Source organism: Pan troglodytes, chromosome 7 (genome assembly GCF_028858775.2).
Source record: "Pan troglodytes isolate AG18354 chromosome 7, NHGRI_mPanTro3-v2.0_pri, whole genome shotgun sequence".
NCBI lineage: Eukaryota > Metazoa > Chordata > Mammalia > Primates > Hominidae > Pan > Pan troglodytes.
This window is the reverse complement of record NC_072405.2, coordinates 63450388-63471834: the sequence shown is the minus strand read 5'-3', so window position 1 is coordinate 63471834 and position 21447 is coordinate 63450388. Positions and strand designations below refer to the sequence as shown.

The window sequence follows — 21447 nt, the reverse complement described above, 5'->3', positions numbered from 1 at the left end:
CTGTCATGTGACTGGCAGGTATACACAGTGGCTAAACCCTCAGACTCTAGGACAGCACTCTCCAAGAGAACTAGAATACAAACCATATATGGAAAGAAGTAAAAAGAAGGTAAAATTAATATTTTGAATTTTCATAAATTCAAAAGATTATTATTTCAACATGTAATCAGTATAAAAATTATATCACATTCTTTTTTATTCTCCATTCTTGAAATCTGGAATGTATCTTATACCTACATTGGAAGAGCCACAGTTCAGTAGACATATGTGGCTTGTGGCTCCCATGTGAGACAGTACAGTTCTAGAGTCAAATATATTTTGATCTGAATCCTGACTCCACCGATTATTAATATATTCAGGCAAAAAATTTACTATCTTTATATTTCAAAGACAATTTGCTTGTCTTTGAAATATAAATATCACAGAGTCTACCTGTAGGCTGGCTGTGGGGATCAAATGAGTATCTGTATGCAGTTCTGGCTTTACCATGAAGCCTATTCCTTGGAAAGCATTCAGTAAATGCTAGTGATGGGTATTCTTCTGATTTTTCTCTACAGCAATACAACAGATGGGTGCAGAAATCTTAGAGGCTCCCACAACACAAAATGTAACCCCTCTATATCTTGGTTATTTTGAAACTCCACAAATAAAGTTATAAATAACCTCCTTCTCGGAGACCTTTTCTTTTCCCATAATTAGAAGGGGACTTGCATTTAAGTAGTTGATAATCTATACTGGGGAAGACAGTAAAGCTTATGTCATCTAAATGCTCCAAACACTCCAGAAAGTAGAACTTTCTGACAAAACAATTTTATAGCAAACTTGATATCTTGTGCAGGGAATTCTTCAGTAGAAGATAATTCAGAAAATCATAGTTATATCATAGAAACAACAGATTGATAGACACTAAATTAAAACTTTCCAGAGGGCCAAGGAACCAAGAGCCCCTGCTTTCTGACTAATGGGTCTGAGGTGTGCATGCCATTAATCTCATTAGGTCACAGTTTGCTCATCTGTCAAACAAACCATGAAACTAAATGTTATCTATGGTTTCTTCCACTTCTGATGGAATAGCAAGATAATTTTTTAATATTTATTTAACCCTGGGTCCTCAGAGAGAAAAGGCAAGGAAAACAGTTTATATTGCTATAGTTAAGTTAATGATAACAGTGCAATGATACACCTGTGTGCATATCATTCCATATGATAGTATAATACAACAAAACATCTTAAATATTTTCATCTGCATCATTTTGTTCCTGTAAGTCCAATTTCTAGGGTTTGTGATTATTCTAAAATGTAGAAATAAGTCACCTTCATGATTTCTACTCCTTTGCATTGCCAGTAAAATTAATTTTGGCTTGGAAGAGAATGTGACCATTATCACCTGTCCTGGATGCCTTTTGACTTTGCTAAATGTGGCACTTTTAGAAAAATAATAATCTTATATTTACTACTTACATTATTTCATTGGTACCATCACATTCAGAGCAATAAACTACACTGTAAAATATTAAACACAGCTTCATATGATACCAAATATCTAGATGTGATGTAAAACCAAATGTTGTATATATACTGGCCAATATGGTAGTCACTAACCATCTGTGTCTATTCAGCACTTGAAATGTAGCTAGTACAACCAAGCAACTGAATTTTCATTTGATTTGATTTTAATTAATTTAAATTTAATTAGCCATATGTGACTAGTGGCTACCATATTGGACTGTGCAGATACAATATTTAAAAAGTAAAACTTAGTCAACTATTTGAGAGTTCTAAATACTAGACACATGATCTAGAAACAAAGGTGTGTTTTCTCCCTTCATTTGCATGTGTAGTATCATGTCTAAAAATTTCTTTAAAATTGTTTCTGTGACAACAACATTTACCATCATAGAGCCTCTAATAATTGCAGGACACTTTTGTAGGTACTTTATATACATTGTCTGAAATCCTCAAACAACCCTGCAAAATAGGTGTCATTACTGCCATTTTACATAAGAATAAACTGAGGCTCCCAGAGCTAGTAAGTAATGCCGTTGTAATCCAAATCTGGTGCTAAAAAACTTCAATCTTTGCCCCTTCTATTCCCTATTCACTAAGATTTCTTGCAAAAATAAAAATACAAGGTCTCTTCCTAGAGCTTGAATTTCATAAAATGGCAATAGCTACTACTACATGCACTTTAAATGGAAGTGCATTGAGAAAAGAAACAAACAGATGATCAGAGAAGTGCTACACGTTTTGTTCGTACAAAATGCAACTCCTTATTAAGTTTCAAAGGAATGACTATTTCCTAGAATCGAAACTATAGTAAGGTAAAATCCAGTCGGTCGACCAATGTGCATCTCTGCATGCCTGAAGAGTGTCCCTCACTTTAGGGAATAGTGATGCTGAGCCACCTACTAAACTCAGAGCATACTCAGCTCTCCAGCTTCTTATAGCGTTACATCTCTCCTCCCTTATTGAGCATCAAGTGGAAGTTCTTTGAAGACAAGGACTCTACTTTTTTATCTCTAAATCTCTAGGATTTGGTATAGTACCTAACACCTAGCAGGCATGCAATATTTTTGCATAAATAAATGGATGGATAAATTAACATATTAAATGGATGGATAAATTAATATATACAATGCATGAGTTCTCTAGATTCAAGGAACATGCAATCACGTAGACATAGCACCTTGACACCCAGGTCTTCACAGCATATATAAGCCTCTCTCATTGCCCTCACGTCGTTAACATTTCCCATGTTCCCATGTGGGGACCATAGGTCCTTGCCGACAGAAACTGGATTGCCTTATTGCTGGATCTCCATTATCTATCCCACTTCTTGATATGGTGGGTGGTCAATTACTACTTGCATAATGACTGATCAAATGGATCAACATATTCTGTAGATTGGTTAATAATGGAGGGAACTTAACTACATAATTTCTATGTTTAGTGCATTTTGTTTTAAGGTGCATTTGATATTCTACTTATTATAACTCTATAAAGTAGGTAGAGAAGATTTAATCATTCTCATAAAACTTTGAAACTGAGAATCAGAAGTTTAAGTGATTCACCTATGACCACCCGGCCAAGGAATTACAGTTACCCTTGCCACTTAAGTCTCCTGTTATATTACAGCTACGCCACATTAGTACAATGCATTAGAGTTCACAGTTCACATATATAACATCATTTGAGTTTAAATGATTCAAATGAACTAGGGGAAGCAGGTATTATTGCCATCTTCCACATGAGGACATTGAACCTCAGAGAAGTTAAGAGTGGTACCCAAGTTCACAGTACTAGCAGGGAGCTTAGCATGTGTTTTAGAAACAGAAAGAAGAACCTGTTTTCTAAGTCCTAATCCAATTTCTTTCCATTTCACCATACTTTTTCAGAAGAGAAAAATGTTAGAGATTACAAAAGAAGAGAGAATTACTAGTGCTGATAAAGGACAGCTTCTTGAGGAGAGAAGGCCTTCAGCTCTGGTTTTCAGGGAGGGAATGATGTTGTCCAACAGCTGGGATGAGGCATGCTGGAGGACACAGGTGGAATAAATTGGACAAAGAGAGCATAATTTTGCATAATAATGCATTAAGAGCATACCTGTTGCATAGAAACAGCACCTCTTCACTGCTGTCTTCATCTTCAGACTTAACAACAACACTCCCAAGAAACCATCCATTACCTGTGTCAGTTGACAAAGGAGATTTATTTAACTCTTTAGCTTAAAAATACCAGCATTGTGATTTTATTCATAGGTCCTCCAAATGTTCCTTTTTAAGTACACACGTCAAGGTACAAAAATATGCACATGCAAATTATGCCCGTAGAGAAATGAAAATGTGAGTGAGCAAACTAATTACTCAGAGTACTAGAAGCAGAGGAAAAGAGAAGATAGGGACCCAAACTCTCTATAAAATTTAAAAAAAAATTATTTAAAAACACATGAGCCAAGAATAAAGAGAGAAGTAAATTCACATAAATGCATTTCAGTTATGTTAAGTCATAGAAGATTTATAAGTTTAAATAGTAATGGAAAGTCACAATCAATCATCATTCTTAATAGTGAAAATTTAGAAGTTATTGATTACTGTACTTGTCAATACAATTAAAGAAAGAAAAAATGAAAGTAAGGAAAGAAGGGAGAGAGAGAAGGAGGGAAGAAGGGAGGAAGGAGAGGAGGGAAAGAAGAAAGGAAAAGGAAAGCTGATAAGTATAGAAAAAAGAAACAGAATTGTCATTATTCACAGAAGATATGACTTAACTTAAAAACCCAAAGAAATCACAGAATATAGAATTAAGAGTGATGAGAAAAATTGTTAGAAATATAATTAATACATAAAAATCCAGTGTATTTCTATTAACCAGAGAGAAAAGGTTAAAAAGCATAATTTAATAAAAGTTACAATGTTGAATTGCTATAAAAATTTAAGAATTTGGGAGTAAATTTAAAATCAGATATAGTATAATTTATAGAAAAATCATCTAAATGTAGGAAATGACAGCAAAAAAATCCATAAATAAATGGAGAACTATCTCATATTGGTAAGTAGGAAGATATCATAAAGATGTCAGTTCCTCATAAACTAATTCAAAACCTCAATGTAATTAAATCAAATTCACCATAGTGTTTTACATGAAAATCCAGAAGCTGGTAATAAAATTCATGTGGATGATAAAAGCCCAAGAATATCATAAGCACTTCTGATCTTGAGTAAGGGAGGGGAATCACCCTACCACTTATCAACATTTATTGTAAATCTATACCAATCAAGGCAATGTGGAATTGGGGCTGGCATAGATAAATTGACTATGGGACAGAAAATGAATTCAGAATTAAGCTTTCCCCTTCACACAAACTTGATACAGGCAGTGCTGCTCTGCACAATAGTGTGGAACCATAACAAGAACTGCAAGCTGAAACTATGCAAGCCATCTTAATAATCAACAGGGAAAAATTATGACTGCTTGATGATCTGTAAACATTTTTTCAAAACATCAAAAAATCTTTACTGTGAATTTAAAATGGCTATAAAAAATGAAAAGTAGCAACACTAATATTTAATGCACTATAATTTAAAACATTAGTAACACTGAAAATTAAAATGTTTTATTTTTTCTAATAAAAAAACTTAGGAATTGTTTGGTGTTTGCCTTCTTTTTCTCAACATATAATTTATAATACAGAGGAAGCATCTTTTGCATCTTAGCAAATTATTAAACTCCTAAATTTGGATCAGCTTACAATATTTTTTCTTTGTGTTTTCAATGTCATAAAATATCTCAGAATTCCTTTAAGTGAAGTTTTTATCGACACCTTCGTCCTTTTTGACACCACCACCTTCCTCATCCATGGACATCAATTCCCCTCATTAATTTCCTCTTGCTGCAAATCTACAGTCTCTCAAATGGTGGCAGTGTCAACACTTTCATGGTGGTAAATTATGTCTATAACCCCATTTATTTTAGATTTGAACTTCACTTCCAGCATTGCCACTTTTCATTTCTTTGATACACTTTCATCTTTCAATTATATATTGTTATAAACTGTCACATGGATTCATTATTGGTAAACAAGGAAGCAACACAACTATACACTTTGCTGTCTAGGCATATACTGATAACAAATGCACCATGACCCAGCACCAACAGACAGACATTGGAAGAAGTGATGTGACTGGTTGCTGATGAGAATGTGCATCTGTTATCCACATAGTGATTTGTAGACTAAAAAGCTGGCAGCAAAGTTTGTACTTATGCAATTGCAGTTACTACAGCATGGTAGCTGAAATTTGAACTATGCTGTTTGGGGATTTGTGTTAAGTAAATCATTGCAACTGAAATTTGTGCATATAGATTCCATGCAAAGCAATGACTTCTTGTATAAAATAAAGATGACTTTGTAGAGCTCTCAAGTGAAGACGAAGCAGTCAATACAGAGTGGTAGTACAATTGATGATCCATATGGAAAAGAATGAAAGTTGATTCCATCCTCGTATCATACATAGAAATCAATTACAGATGGAGTAAAATTTTAAATCTTAAAAGCAAGACTTAAAATATATGTATGTGGATGTATAAACTGTAGTCATTAACATCAGAGACACATTCTGAGAAAGGCATCATTTGGTGATTTCATTATCATGCAAACACTGTGAGCACTTACACAAACCTAGATGGTATCGTCTACTACACACCTAGGTGATATGGCACAGCCTATACTCCTAGGCTATAACCTGTTCAGCGTGTTACTGTACTAAATACTGTAGGCAATTGTCACACAATGGTAAGTATATGTGTTTCTAAACATAGAAAAGGTAATATGTTTCACTGCAATATTGCAACGGCAGTGATGTTACTAGGTGATAGGAATTTTTCAACTCCATGATAATCTTATGAGACTACCATCATATATGTGGTTCATGTTAACTGAAACATGGTTATGCAGCACATGATTCTGTATATATATATATATATATATATATATCCATTTGGAATATTCTGGGGGTAGAGAAGACTTTCTTAAATAAGACACAAAATATGCTGATAATTTAAAAATTATACTATACTCTTGAACTACTTTAAAATTAAGAATTTCAGCCATTAAAACATAACACTAACTAGAGAAGATACAGTACCAGTCACTGTTAGTTGCTCTCCCTTTCTTGGCATTTCTGCAATGCGAGAGGCCCACATCTCCCAGATGTCTCTGCAGCCACAGATGAACTATGTGAGTAGTTTCTCAGGAATGAAATGTGGCCAGAAGTCATATGCGCAGCTGCCATCTCCCATGCTCAAAAACACTGTTGCAGGGGACTTTCCCTCTTTCATGTGCTGTAACCAGCTCTGACCACGCAGAGGAGAGGAGATTTAGGTGATGGAAGAATAGCAAGGCGGAAGGACCTGGTCCCTGATGGCTGGCTGGGAAGGGCTCTCTCTTTGGGGCTGTTACCTGTGTGTGGAATACTCTGCTGTCTTTAAAAAATCTTTTTTGTAAATCACTTTTTATTAGAGGACCTTTGACTTTACCCTAAATATTATGGAGAAGAACATGTATTTCCACAGACAAAGAAATTCAGTTAAGGATAAAAAAAGAAGTAGAAAGAATGCTCACTCTTCCTAGAAATCAGGGTAATGCAAATTAGGGCCAAAGAGAATACTATTTTATACCAACTTACGTAAAATAAAGGAAAAAATTAAGTGTACCAGGTGTTGGCGAGATATGATGTAATAGAAGTTCTTATATACTGTAGGTAAGAGAAAAATTTAGTAGAATCACTTTTGAAACTAGTAGTTTATCTTAGAGAGCCAGATATCATCATATCCTTTGACCTACCTAGCAACTGACTTCTATGGATTTACCTTAGAACCTGAGGTTTCTTAGCCTCAGCTCTGCTGACATTTGGGGCCTAATAGTTCTTTGTTGTGGGACTGTCTTGTGTGTGGTAAAATGCTTAGCAGTATCTCAGGCTTCTACCCACTAGGTGCTGGTAGTAACATCTACCAGCTGTGACAACCAAAACAGTCTCCAGACATTGTCAAATGTCCCTAGGGGGCAAATTTGCCCCCAGTTGGGAACCACCCTCCTAGAAGAACTCTTGCTTCTGTGCATTACAAAATTTCTTTCAGGCTGTGCCCGGTGGCTCACGCCTGTAATCCCAGCACTTTCGGAGGCCAAGGCGGGTAGATTACCTGAAGTCAGGAGTTTGAGACCAGCCTGGCCAACATGGCGAAACCCCGTCTCTACTAAAAATACAAAAAATTAGCTGGGCATGGTGGCATGAGCCTGTAGTCCAAGCCACTCAGGAGGCTGAGGCAGAAGCATTGCTTGAACCCAGGAGATGGAGGTTGCAGTAAGCCAAGATCACACCACTGTACTCCAGCCTGGGCAACAGAGTGAGATTCCATCTCAAAAAAAAAAAAGAAAGAAAAGAAAAAAAAAAAGAATGTTTATTTCAGCTTGTTTGTAACAGTCAAACTGGAAACAACACAACTATGCATTAACAAGAGATAGATTAATTATGTATTACTATGCAATAGAATATTACACAGTGATGAAAATCAACTATTGCACTACACATGAAAGTGGATAGATCTTGGAAACGATGTTGAGTTAAAAAAATCATGTCACAAAAGAGGGCATATGGCACATCACAACTTTTACAAGGCACAGAAACTATCAGTGTTTTCAAGTATCCCCACATGATTAGTAAAGCCTTTCTTTAAAGCAAAGGTTTTTGAAATCATGAAAAAATTTAAAACTCAGGATGGGTACTTTGTGGGAGAGATGAACACAGGTAGAACCACCAGTACTGGTAATGTTCAGGCTTACATTAGGTAGTGGGTTATCAGACTCCAAATAATACACAGTTTGAAAAGAAAATATGGGAAAAGAACGTAACCTGGATACTCTATTATGGTATACTTTTCTTTTAGTGTAAAGAGTATTCAGAATGTAGGAAGGATAGTTTCATTAAAGAACTTTAAAATCATGTTATAGTAATTACTTTTCACTTGCCTTAACTGGGTTCCTTAACTGAGTTTCAAATAGCCTAATCCCACCAGTCATAGAAGCCCATTGAAATTTCCAAATATCCAGCCAAAACTTGGCCCTCACCCCCAGCCTACCTACCACATTTTCTTCTTTTCCTGTGAAGGTTTTTACATTCTTCCAGGTCCCTTTGTCAAATGGACAATAGCACTGTGAAGTTTACTTTCAAATATTTATCATACTTCATTCTAACTTAATGTAAGTATTTCATATGTGTCTGTCACCATAGGCCCTGCCTGTGAGCACAGACACCCCATGCATCTCACTGACATTTGCATCCACCCAGGGACTGGCATCCTGCAGTCCCTCAACAAAGAACCCTGGGGACGCAGTCTGAGGACCTCTGGAATCGGGGCCCCTGGAGGTGCTTGTGCTGCAAGAGACAAACAGAAAAGCACATATACCTCTGATTACTTGGTACCCACACAGGCAGAATCTCTGGGGTGGGCCCAGGGATCTATTTTATTTAAGATACTCAGATAATTCCTAAATGTTTTGAAGTTCTACAAATTTGCTACAAATTTGAGTCTTTACTGAAGCTTTCTATTTATTCCATTTGTGGTTAGATAACCCTGGACATAACTATATTTGGGTTAAAAGAATAATACTGTATGTGGCTTCTTCTTAAAAATGGAAAGAAAAAAATAACTTGAGAATCTCACTATTGTCCCTCCTGTACCTGCACATTTTTTTGTTAATGAGTATTTCCTTAAAAAAAAAAATCAGTATTTTGGAAGTTTATTGCTCCCTCCATCAAAGCCATTTCTATATGAGTAAATTAGCCATATAAACATGTTTAAAATCGCAATGTCCCTTTCATTCTTCCTTCTGTCATTTTTATTCTTTGTATCAAACAACCTTGGTTATATTTTCCCCTTCAAATGTGCAGCCTACCTCTTCAAATAAATGTCTAATTCTCCTTCCTTTGCCTGCAATAGTGATTGCCCTGATGTTGTGGTGGCAGTTTTCTCTACAGCACCTCAATTCTGGCTTTTTAGGATGTGGGTTGGATGTTCTAACATTGTTTCCATCCCATGTCACAAAGAAGAGTCTGAGAATAATTTTTTAAAACAAGAGTCTAGGGGTTCTACTAACTGTTCTGTTCCAATCCATGCCAAAGTCTACAGCTCTGACTGTAACTAGCTATCCTGAATATCCATGTGCTGCTGGCAAGGGAGGCTTGGGGCAAAATCAGGAAATCACAATAAAAGTTTCCATCCTTCATAAAAGTAATCTAAAAGGCACCACACTCTACAGTGACACCACTCTGCAGCAACCCAGCACTACAGTAACACTGCTCCACAGTTAAACAACTCCATACTGACACCCGTCTACAGTGACACTCATCTACGGTAACACCCCCTACAGTGACACCCCTCTACAGTGACACCACCCTACAGTGACACTACCCTACAGTGACACCACCTACATTGATGCTGCTGTACAGTGACAATGCCCTACAGTGATTCCTCCTATACTGATACCACTCCATAGTGACAACGCTCCACAGTGACACTGCTACAGTGACGCCACCCTACAGTGAAACCCTGTACAGTGACATCACCCTGCACTGACACCACCTACAGTGATACCACTCCATAATGACAATGCTCCACGGTGACACACTCCACAGGGACACCACCCTACAGTGACACCACCTATAGTGACACTGATCCAAAGTGACAACACTCCACAGTGGCACCACCTACAGTGATATCACTCTGTAGTGACACCACCCTACAGTGACACCCCTCTACAGTGACAGTGCTGCTCCACAGTGACATTGCACTACAGTGACACCACCTACAGTGATACCACTCCACAGTGACAACACTCCACAGTGACACTGCTCTGCAGTGACACTACCCTACAGTGACACCACTCTGCAGTGAAACAACTCTATAATGGCACCCCTCTGCAGTGAGCTGCTCTATGGTGACACTGCTTTACAATGACACCACTCTACAGTGACACCAGTCTACAGTGACATAGTCTACAGTGACACTGCTCTACAGTGACACTCCTTTACAGTGCCATGGCTGTGCACTGATGCCACTCTGCAGTGAAGCCACTCTATGGTGACACTCCTCTACAGTAACATCACTCCGCAGTGACATCACTCTACAGCGACACTGCTCTATAGCAGCACTGCTCTACAGTGACATCAATCTACAGTGACACTGCTCTACAGTGAGAACATTCCACCGTGACATCACTCTATAGTAACATTGCTGTACAGTGGCACTGCTGTACAGTGACACCACTCCACAGTGACACCACCTTACAGAAACGCCACTCTACAGTGACACTGCTCCACAGTGACACCACCTTACAGAAATGCAACTCTACAGTGACACCACTCTACAGTGACAGCACTCTGCAGTGATACCAGCCTACAGACACTGCTCTACAGTGACACAGCTCTATAGCAACATCACTTTACAGTGACAGTGCTCTGCAGTGACAATGTTCCACAGTGACATCACTCTGCAGTAACATCACTCTACAGTGACAGTGCTCTACAGTGACAATGTTCCACAGTGGCATCACTCTGCAGTAACATCACTCTACAGTGGCATTGCTCTACAGTGACACCACCTTACAGAAACACCACTCTACAGTGACACCACTCTGCAGTGACACCATGTATAGAAGGAAGCATATTATGTCATTCCTTCCTCTATTCTATTTCTTACTTCTGCCTTTTTCTAATAATTTCCTCTATACGATCCTGAACTCATTGAATTGTGTGTCTATTTTCTTTCTATTCACTGCTACCTCACATTTTCTGCTTCTGCTCCATTTGGTTTCTGTCACTATGGCCACTTTAAGCTCTTCCCATTCATTTTAAAGAGATTTACTGAAAATCATTTCACTGATTTAAATATGTTCATTCAATAAATGGTCACTAATTAAACTATACTGTCAGGCACAATACTAGACACTAGGAAAATGAAGATAAATACTACGTAATTCTAGCCTTTAAAAAACTCAAAAGGACTATAAATCATGCTGCTATAAAGACACATGCACACGTATGTTTATTGCAGCATTATTCACAATAGCAAAAAGACTTGGAACCAACCCAAATGTCCAACAATGATAGACTGGATTAAGAAAATGTGGCACATATACACCATGGAATACTATGCAGCCATAAAAAATGATGAGTTCATGTCCTTTGTAGGGACATGGATGAAATTGGAAATCATCATTCTCAGTAAACTATCGCAAGAACAAAAAACCAAACACCGCATATTCTCACTCATAGGTGGGAATTGAACAATGAGATCACATGGACACAGGAAGGGGAATATCACACTCTGGGGACTGTGGTGGGGTGGGGGGAGGGGGGAGGGATAGCATTGGGAGATATACCTAATGCTAGATGACGATTTAGTGGGTGCAGCGCACCAGCATGGCACATGTATACATATGTAACTAACCTGCACAATGTGCACATGTACCCTAAAACCTAAAGTATAATTAAAAAAATAGTAACTCTAAAAAATATATATATATATATATATAAAATAAAAAGTTAGCCGGGCATGGTAGTACAAAAAAAAAAAAAAAAAACTCAAAATCTAGCAGAAAGAAAAGAGGAATATGGAAATCAATGTGATAAATGGTTTCAGGACTATGATATAAGTTATAATATAGAGTTACATTTTAGCAGCAGAACTGAAGTTTGAATTTAATAGCTCTAAGGGAGCCAGTAGGAAAGATATGAATGAAGTGGAATTGACAGGTCTTGGTTGATAGCTGTGCCTGGGGAGAAGACATGGAGGGAAAGGTCGGATCAGGGATGGTGTTCAAGCAGCGGGTTTGCTGAAGAGTGTGGGATAAGGGACCCAGGGAAACACAGGGACAGACACAGCAGACATGCAACTGTGAAGAATGCCCAGGGTGTCTGGAGATCACACACATGCATGCACTCATGCATGCACACACCAAAGCTTTTGTCTCTCTAGGAAATTTCCTGCGTAATATAACCATGTGCTTGTACAAGTCATGTAATAAACTCAACCTGACAAAACTTCATAAATTTACATTAAATATATTTAATGTAAATGTATATAATTTAATATATTCAGTCAATAAATGGTCACTATATAATTTAATTAGTGACCATTTATAACCTTACATTATATTTAATGTAAATATACCTAATGTAAATATATATCATAAATCTACATTAAATATTTACATTAAATATATTTAATGTAAATTTATGATGTATAAATATATATTATATAAATATATTATAATTATAATATATAAATATAATTATAATATATTCAATGTAAATTATATATAAATATAACTTCATATATTTACATTAAATATAATATAAAATAAGATTATTTTCTTATCTGAATTTTATATGACCTGTACATTTTCCTGTTCTTTCACCTGCTTCTTATACGATTTTTCATAAATTTGCAAAATAAACTTCTTACCAAGAAACTAAATCTTACCTGGACCTGTTCCATCATGACTAATCAGAACTTTCTTCAATTTTCCGAGAGATACAGCCTTAATGGAAAAAATATCAACCTGTACAATAAATAAATAAACTCAGTGACCATTAAGATATTTCCTTTCTCTAGAAAAAAAATAGTATTACTATTGATACTATATTGTTACTATACTATATAGTATTCTTACTACTATAAAAATTACTATTTTATGTGCAAAATTCTACACTATGCTTTGTGAGAGACACAAAAACATGTAGAATATAATTCTTGCTCTCCTAAGTCACAGAGTCTAGTGAAAAAGATTTTTAGAACGTAATTAGGAGATTTATTTTAAATCTACTATTACTAATAATAACAGCTCATAATCCGTACTATATGAGTAAGTGCCAAACTCTCCCAAGTGTTTTTCATATATTAACTCATTGAATCCTCACAACAGCCCATGAGGTCAGTACTACTCACTTTCTCATTTCACAGTCGAAGAGACTGAGGCACCTAGAGTTAAGCTACTTGTCCCAGGTCAACACCTAGTATGTGAGGAGCCAAGTCTCAGACCCAGGAAGCTATCACCAGAATTGGTGCTTTCCACATTGTTCTGTCTCTTAATATCTTTTACTTTTAAATAAACTATGTATTGAAATATGTATATGTACATACATATACATACACACGCATAGGACTTTTTAAAATAAACTATGAAATAGATACAGGTGTACAAATTACAAATGCACACTCAACAAACACATCCATGAAAGTAACAGAGCCTTATCAGCACCTAAGACCCCGACATGCCCCTCTCAGTCACTGTCTCCCCAAACGATATCCACTATCCTGACTTTTAGCACTTTTATTTTGTTTTGCCTTGTCTGGGACCATATATCAATAGAATCCTACAGTGCATTCTTGCTCCACCTGGCTTGTGTCACTCAACGTGAGATTCATCCATGCCATTTTGCTCAGCAGTGTCTTGTTCATTTTCATTACTGAATATTACTCGAAATTATTTATCCACTGTACTATTTATAGACAAACATTATTCCTAGAATAATGCTGCTCAGAACATTCTTATATGGGTCTTTTCATGATATCTGCATATATTTCTGTTGGGAAACAGCTGGGTTATAGGGTGTGTGTGTGTGTGTGTGTGTGTGTGTGTGTATAGTAAGTCTCACTTCCTAAAAATACTTATACTAATATGCACTCCGTATGCGAAGCATATGAGAGTTCAAAGTGCTCCACGGGTGAATCAATATTTATTGTTATCCTCTTTAAGTTTAACCATCTGATCACGCACAGTAACACTTCACTGTGATTTTCATTGACTCTTTCTGATTATTAATAAGGCTGGGTAGGCTTTTTATGTTTATTGGTGATTTGGATACCTTCTTTTGTAGAGCACACATTCAAGTGTCATGCCCATGTTTTAAATAGGGTTTTCTGTCTTTTTCTTGTTGCTCTGTGGTTTTCTATACACAGTCTGCAAACAAGTCTTTTGCCAGTATGTTTTTACAATATCTTCTCCCACTGTGTGCCTTCCCTTTTTACTCTCTTAATGGTATCTTGAGGAACAGAAATCTTTAATACTAAAATAGTATAATTTATCTTTTTCCCCTTTATGCTTTCTGATTTGTCTTTAAAGTTTTAGCTTATAACTGTCTAGTCATGTTCATAGCGACATCATTCACAATAGCTAAAAGGCGGAAGCAACCCAAGTGTCCATCATGGGGTAAATGGATAAACAAAGCATGAAATGTTTTGAAATATTATTCAGCCTTTCAAAGGAAAGATGTCCTCTCACATGCTACAACATGCATGAACAATACAATGGAATACTACTCAGTCTCGCAAAGGAAATAAATCCTGTCACATGCTACGACATGCATGAAATTTGAGGATATTATGCTAAGTGAAGTTAGTCACAAAAAGAAAATACTGTATGATTCCACTTATATGAGGTACCTAGAGTAGTCAACTCATAGACACATAAAGTAGAATGGTGGTTGCCAAGGGCTGGAGGACTGAAGAATGGAGAGTTGTTTAATGAATACTGAGTTTCAGTTTTGCAAAATGAAAAGAGTTCTGGAGATGGACGGTAGTCATGCTTACACAACAATGTGAATGTACTTAAACCATTATACTGTAAGAAAATTATACTTCAAAATGGTTAAAAATAAATTTTATGTTATGTGTATTTTGCCACAATTAATTTTATTTATTCATTTATTTTTTGAGACAGAGGAGTCTTTCTCTGTCACCCAGGCTGGAGTGCAATGGCGCTATCTTGGCTCAATGCAACCTCCAATTCCCGGGTTCAGGTGATTCTCCTGCCTCAGCCTCCTGAGTAGCTGAGAGTACAGGCGCCCGCCGCCATGCCCAGCTAATTTTTGTATTTTCAGTAAAGGCAAGATTTCACCATGTTGGCCAGGCTGGTCTCGAACTCCTGACCTCAAATGATGCACCCACCTCGGCCTCCCAAAGTGCTGGGATTACAGGCATGAGCTACTGTGCCCAGCCCACAATTAAACACTTTTAAAGTCCTAATCAACCGCCTAGATTATGAGGATTTTCTTGCATCATTATCTTCTAGATATTTAATTGTTTTACCTTTCACATTTAGATAGAATGTTACATAAAACTGATTTGGGGATTTGATGTAAAATAGAAGTTGTGATTTTTTTTCTATAACAATATCCAATTTAAAAATTTGTTGAAATTTTTCAGTGCTTTCTCTGATGCTGCACATTAGGATGTGTGGATCTGTTTCTGGACTGTCTTCTGTTTCTTTGCTATATTTGACTTTCTTTGTACAAATTGATGCTGTCTTAATTACCTTAATTTCATAAGTCTTGATACCTGGTACTGTAATTCCTCCACTTGGTTTTTCTTCTTCAACATTATTTTAGGTGTATTTGACTGCATTTCCACATAAATTTTATAATTAGATTGCCAATTTCTGTTTAAAAAAAGTTTCTGAGATTTTGATTGATATTACATTAAAACTGCAGATCAATTAGACAGCAGTAAGAACTTTATAATACTGAGTCCCTGAACATAGTATATTTCTTTTTCTTTTATTTTCTTTCCTTCATTTCTTTTCTTTTCTTTCTTTCTTCCTTTCTTTCTCTTTCTTTCTCTCTTTTCTTTTCCTTCCTTCCTTCCTTTCTCTTTCTTTCTCCCTTTCTTTTTTCTTTGTTCTTTCTTTCTTTCTTTCCTTTCTTTCTTTTTTCTTTTCTTTCTTTCTCTTCCTTCCTTTCTCTTTCTTTCTCTCTCTCTTTCTCTTCCTTCCTTTCTCTTTCTTTCTCTCTCTCTTTCTTTCTCTTCCTTCCTTTCTCTTTCTTTCTCTCTCTCTTTCTTTCTTTCTCTCTTTTTTTTAGAGATGAGGTCTTGCTAAGTTGGGCTAGGCTCAAGCAATTCTCCTACCTCAGCTTCCCATGTAGGTATATTTTAAATTTTTTTCCAATAATATTTTATAATTTTTTATTTAGAGGTCTTGCCTTAGCCACCTCAGTGCCTGTGGTGCAATGGGCTATGGGCCATGGATGGAGTAACCACAATGGCAGAGATGGAGTTTATCTGTGCACGGCCATAAGACATGAGTTCTGTCCCCCAAGTCTGCTCCCGTCACTGCTGCTCCTGGTGCCCAGTCTGGTGGCTCTGGTCCTAGAGTGATCCAGTCCCTGCTGCCAACAGCAGTGACTTCTAGAATGCACACTTCCACTGAGTCTTCCTCTTTACGTCTCGCTCTCTCTGCCTTCCTTCACTGCTGCTTCCTGGGATCACTGCTCTCAATGACGAGCTGCAGGACCTGTCCCTGCTCTGCTTCAAGAGGACTCACACTATCGCCACTTTTCAAGTGAGAAATCCCAGCCCCATGAGGCCTCCTAAATCTCTGAACAGCATCTCAGACTCTCCACTCCTCCACTGCTACTTTCTGACTGGCTTCTTGATTCCAAGCTTCCCCTTACAAATGGTGGAAAGCCATACTGATACCATGTTCTCCTCTGCACTTTCTTTCTCTCCAGGATCTTGGGCCCTCAAGCCCTAAATGCCTGGGTAGCTCTCTCATACCTTTAAAACCAGTTTAAAAGATGTTTTAGCAAATGTTTCTAGTTGTTCTCAGCAGGATGTTCATTTTGTTATAGCTGAGTCTGCCCTATCTGGAAGTAGAATATTGCGTTTGTTGGGTTAAGTCCCATCCTCTACTCAACTCCAGAACAATAACATGCACACTAAGAAATGACCACACCTCCCTGAATTCCTCACAGGAATCAACTGAGCATCTCAGAAATTTTCTGTTTGTGTGTGTTTTTGTTAAATAAATTAAAGGAAGGATAGTCGGTAAAAACTGATGAAGACCTGTTTCTATTACCTGTCCACGCTGAAACTTGATTTCATTGTTTTTGGACTGATGAAGTCTTCGTTTTCCTGAATCACCTCTGGTACCGATGAGGTTGATAAATACATTAGACTCTGTTTCTGCACCTGTCATTGTGCCTGTGTATATGCGAATCTCATAAAGCACCACTGAAATGTAAGAAATCTGATATTATCTTTCTCATTTTTATTTATCTCTTTGAATGTAGTTAGATATTCTGCAAGGAAATCAGAATGTTCTTTCATCTAGTTGATGATACTTGGCCCCAACTCTTTTTCTTCTATGTACCCCCTTTCAAACATACTTTCAGCTACTTAATGTTTACCTCATTCATACAGACTCAGCTATTTCCAGAACTACTGTTTCAAAACAATTATTGTCAGCAATTACGTACTTTCAATAACCACTGCACTTTCACAGTTATTATGAGAAGTTGTATTTTTTTAAAAAACAGAAACTCTCCTCTCTCTTAATTAGATGAAAGTGGGCATTTTTCCCCCTAAAGTTTGGCTGTTCTAATCACAGCTGGTCACTCATGCTGCTACTTCTTGGAGATAGAACAATGGAGATTTTTAATAGCCCTTTTGACGGAGAAAAAAAACAAAGATCCTAGAGAGATGCAAATTTAAATATATATTTTTTCAAAAAGTCCAGTAAGGTACCAGCAAATTATAATCCACTATATTTGACCTTAGAATTAAGGCAATTTCTGAGACATTGATAGAAGTAAATAATTAGAAAAGCGATTGTCCTTGCTGATATTACTAGTAAGAATAATATCTGGGATACAATGAGTACTTTTTATTCCAAGATCTTAGAACTCTTTATAAATCATACTTTGTGCAATTGAGCAGTTACATTTATAGAAATTCACATTAACATTTTCCGAAGAACTCAGACATGAAAATCCAACAAGTAAGGAAACAAGGTAAGTGAGAAACATTGGCTGTTTCCATCATGCCTGACCTTTATAAAGACAAATGTGGTATACTGGGAAATGGTATAAGCAGAGAAGATACATCAGTTTCTTTGTGCAGGCTTACATATTCAAAAATACCCCAGAGTGAAACCCAGCTGAGTGTAAGCAGAAAATTAGAACACTTCTCATGAATTTAGGACAACCAAAGAAATCTTTCAAGCAACCTATAAAGAAGAGCTGGTCTGACAACATGTGGAATTGCCTGGACTGAATTAAGTGAAAACGTCTCCTAAAATTCTTCATGAAAACAAGTATGATGCTTCTGAGGACCAGCATGATTTGACATCTTCACATAGAGAAACCAGGCTTCTGTTCACTGAGAAATCTTTCAAATTTCAGATGAAGAGTGAACTTGCTTATGATTTTTTTAAAGGGAGACCTTAAAATATTAAAACAGATATAAAGTAAGACAATTAAATGAATAGTTAAAGGTGTTTGAAAGTATACATAAAAAAGCATTTAGAACACAAACTACATATTGACAGCACAAAAAGCAACACTCAGCCCTTCCTCAACCATCACACAGCCCTAATGAAATCATGCAGCTTCCTGCTAACCTGCACATGGCCTCAGATACTTCTCAACACAGTGTCCCCAGAAGCTGCTCCAATTGATTAGGTTAAATACATATGCACCTCAAAAAGTATGCACGCACATGCGCGCATGCACGCGCGCACACACACACACACACACACACACGTACGTGTACTTGCCATCTAAATAATTCAAAGAAAGAAAATGTACCAGAAATTTAGAACAAGGTGGTTATCATAGTTGAGCACTAACTTTTATTCTCAAACCAAGTCAAAAAGAGTTACGTGGTTTAAATTGGGAGAAGAACAATACACAATTCCACCCACCCCACCTGGAGAAACAGCCATTTTTGCTGGAATCTGTAACATTGACTTCGTGTTCATTATACTACATAATATGATTCACTAAGAATTTGCTATAGTAGTACAACAAAAGCATGTAAATTCTTTTTTAATGCTAAATTCATAACAATAAATTCTTTCAGACATTTTTTCTTGATCTTTAAGGCAATATGAAATTCTTCTTTATCTAACTTAACCCAAAGGGAGAACTTAAATAATGCTTAGTTAACATGTCATTTAGACACACCCTAAAATATCAGGTGTTGTAAACGATTCTGAGTAAGCAAAGATTGCATCAGCTCCTTTCTTCAGTCCTTCTCCTTGGGCAGGAAAAGTCAAAGCTCAAAGTTGTTGATTTAAAAGCAGGGCCATATGCCCTAGCTAACAAATATTCATTCTATTGTAAAAAAGTACAAGGCTGATAAATTATCTGACCTCAAGGGAAGGATATATAGAAGGAGATGAACTCCTGGGAGAGCTCAGTGATAAGTCTAAAATATGTAAGAAGAGAACTTAAAATTAGCTCGAATACTTGAAAAAATACAAGGATAGATTTCAAGATGTCAGTGTTTTCCAGAATGGAGATCATTTTACCTGAATATATTCAAAGACAGGTATTACTAATACCTGTCATTCAGGCTACAGATAATCTTCTTAAAGTGCCATTTTTTAGAAGTGGCTATTACTGCATCTATCACTGTCATTTAGCTAAAAGTATTTGAAAAAGTAGATTTGTTGTTGGTTATCCATCTATGTTGGACATTTCTGCCAAATTTTTAAAATTTCTTTTTATCATGGTTGATGTTAAATTTTCCTTTCTGACAATTAGCAACTAACTTCAGGTGCTTATGAAAACCTTATATGACAAAGCCAGAAGCACAGCATAAAATGTTTTTCCTCCTATTTGCCACAATTGTCACCCAATTCAATTGTTAGCTACACTATGTATTTTCACTATTTTTTCACTTTTGTTTCCAATGTCGTTATCTTCAACACTCTCATCTTTATTTTTTTTATTATTTATTACCATTTTAACTATTCCCCCATCTGTCAAGGAATGCATAACCCATGTATTATCAAAGCTCAGCATGTTTAATGTCTGATTTCTTTAACTTATTCATTCTTTGGGCTTATAAATGTGCAGACTACATAAATAAGATTTATATGACGTTACTAGTGGCACAAAAATCTTTCAAAATCTTCACCTGCAGGTTTATTTTCAAACATCTTTGTAGGCCCAAATTTTTGCTAAGTGTTTGTTAATGATGATTTATCAGCCTCAACTCCAAGCATTAACAGCTCCATAAATAGTATCCCTAATCCCTGGATTCTTCAGTCTCTGCTTACTGCAGCAAGCACAGAATTTTTTTTTAATATGCTTGCTTTTCATGGGGACACATAATTGCTTAGTCATAAGGATATATTTAAAATGTCACATGGTTGGGGAAGGGGGATGATAGGATTTTTCACTAGAAGTTTAGGAGAGGGATGTGCAAAAAATTTGTCCAAGCACAACGACTTAATTTTTTTTTTTCCAGTCCAATTTTACTGCAATGAATGAACTCAGCTGCTTAGTCTCCTGGTTGGTTGTTGAACCAGTAAAAAACAAAAAACAGAAAATACAATGTACTCCTGGTATTTTTTTTTTTAATTTATATAAGAATGCACAGGTGAACTGTAGCCTCCTTCAGAGTTCCAGATGTTGGCATTCCCTAACTTCTGCCTGCTTAATGGACAGCCTTGCCACACCCAAGAATGGTTGACCTGGCTTAGTGTCACTGGTCTGAGAGCTTATCAGTCATTATGAAACTTCTCTAAAATATCATCCTAGGCCACGTGCAGTGGTTCACACCCGTAATCCCGGCACTTTGGGAGGCTGAGGTGGATGGATCACTTGAAGTCAGGCGTTCAAGACCAGCCTGGCCAATGTGGAGAAACCCCATCTCTACTAAAAATACAAAAATTCACAGGGCGTGGTGGCAGGCGCCTGTAATCTCAGCTACTCGGGAGGCTGAGGTGGGAGAATAGCTTGAACCCAGGAGGTGGAGGTTGCAGTGAGCCGAGATCGTGCCACTGCACTCTAGCCTGGGCAACAGAGTGAGACTCCATCTCAAAAAAATAAAAACAAATAAAAGAAAAATATCATCTTGGGAAAGAACTGTTCTTCATCACTAAACTTTTTT

General features: G+C 36.8%; 1 protein-coding gene across 1 annotated transcript in view; it reads right to left on the bottom strand.

Moving 5' to 3' along the window:
• The window catches only part of RP1 (RP1 axonemal microtubule associated), a 328721-nt gene that overhangs the window by 2187 nt on the left and 305087 nt on the right, over positions 1 to 21447 (bottom strand). The window contains exons 27-29 of the mRNA XM_054656745.2: positions 17405 to 17559; positions 13033 to 13111; positions 3604 to 3685 (exon numbers count right to left, since the gene is read on the bottom strand). Coding sequence (XP_054512720.1) covers positions 3604 to 3685; positions 13033 to 13111; positions 17405 to 17559 — 316 coding nt within the window. The remainder of the gene's footprint in view (positions 1 to 3603; positions 3686 to 13032; positions 13112 to 17404; positions 17560 to 21447) is intronic.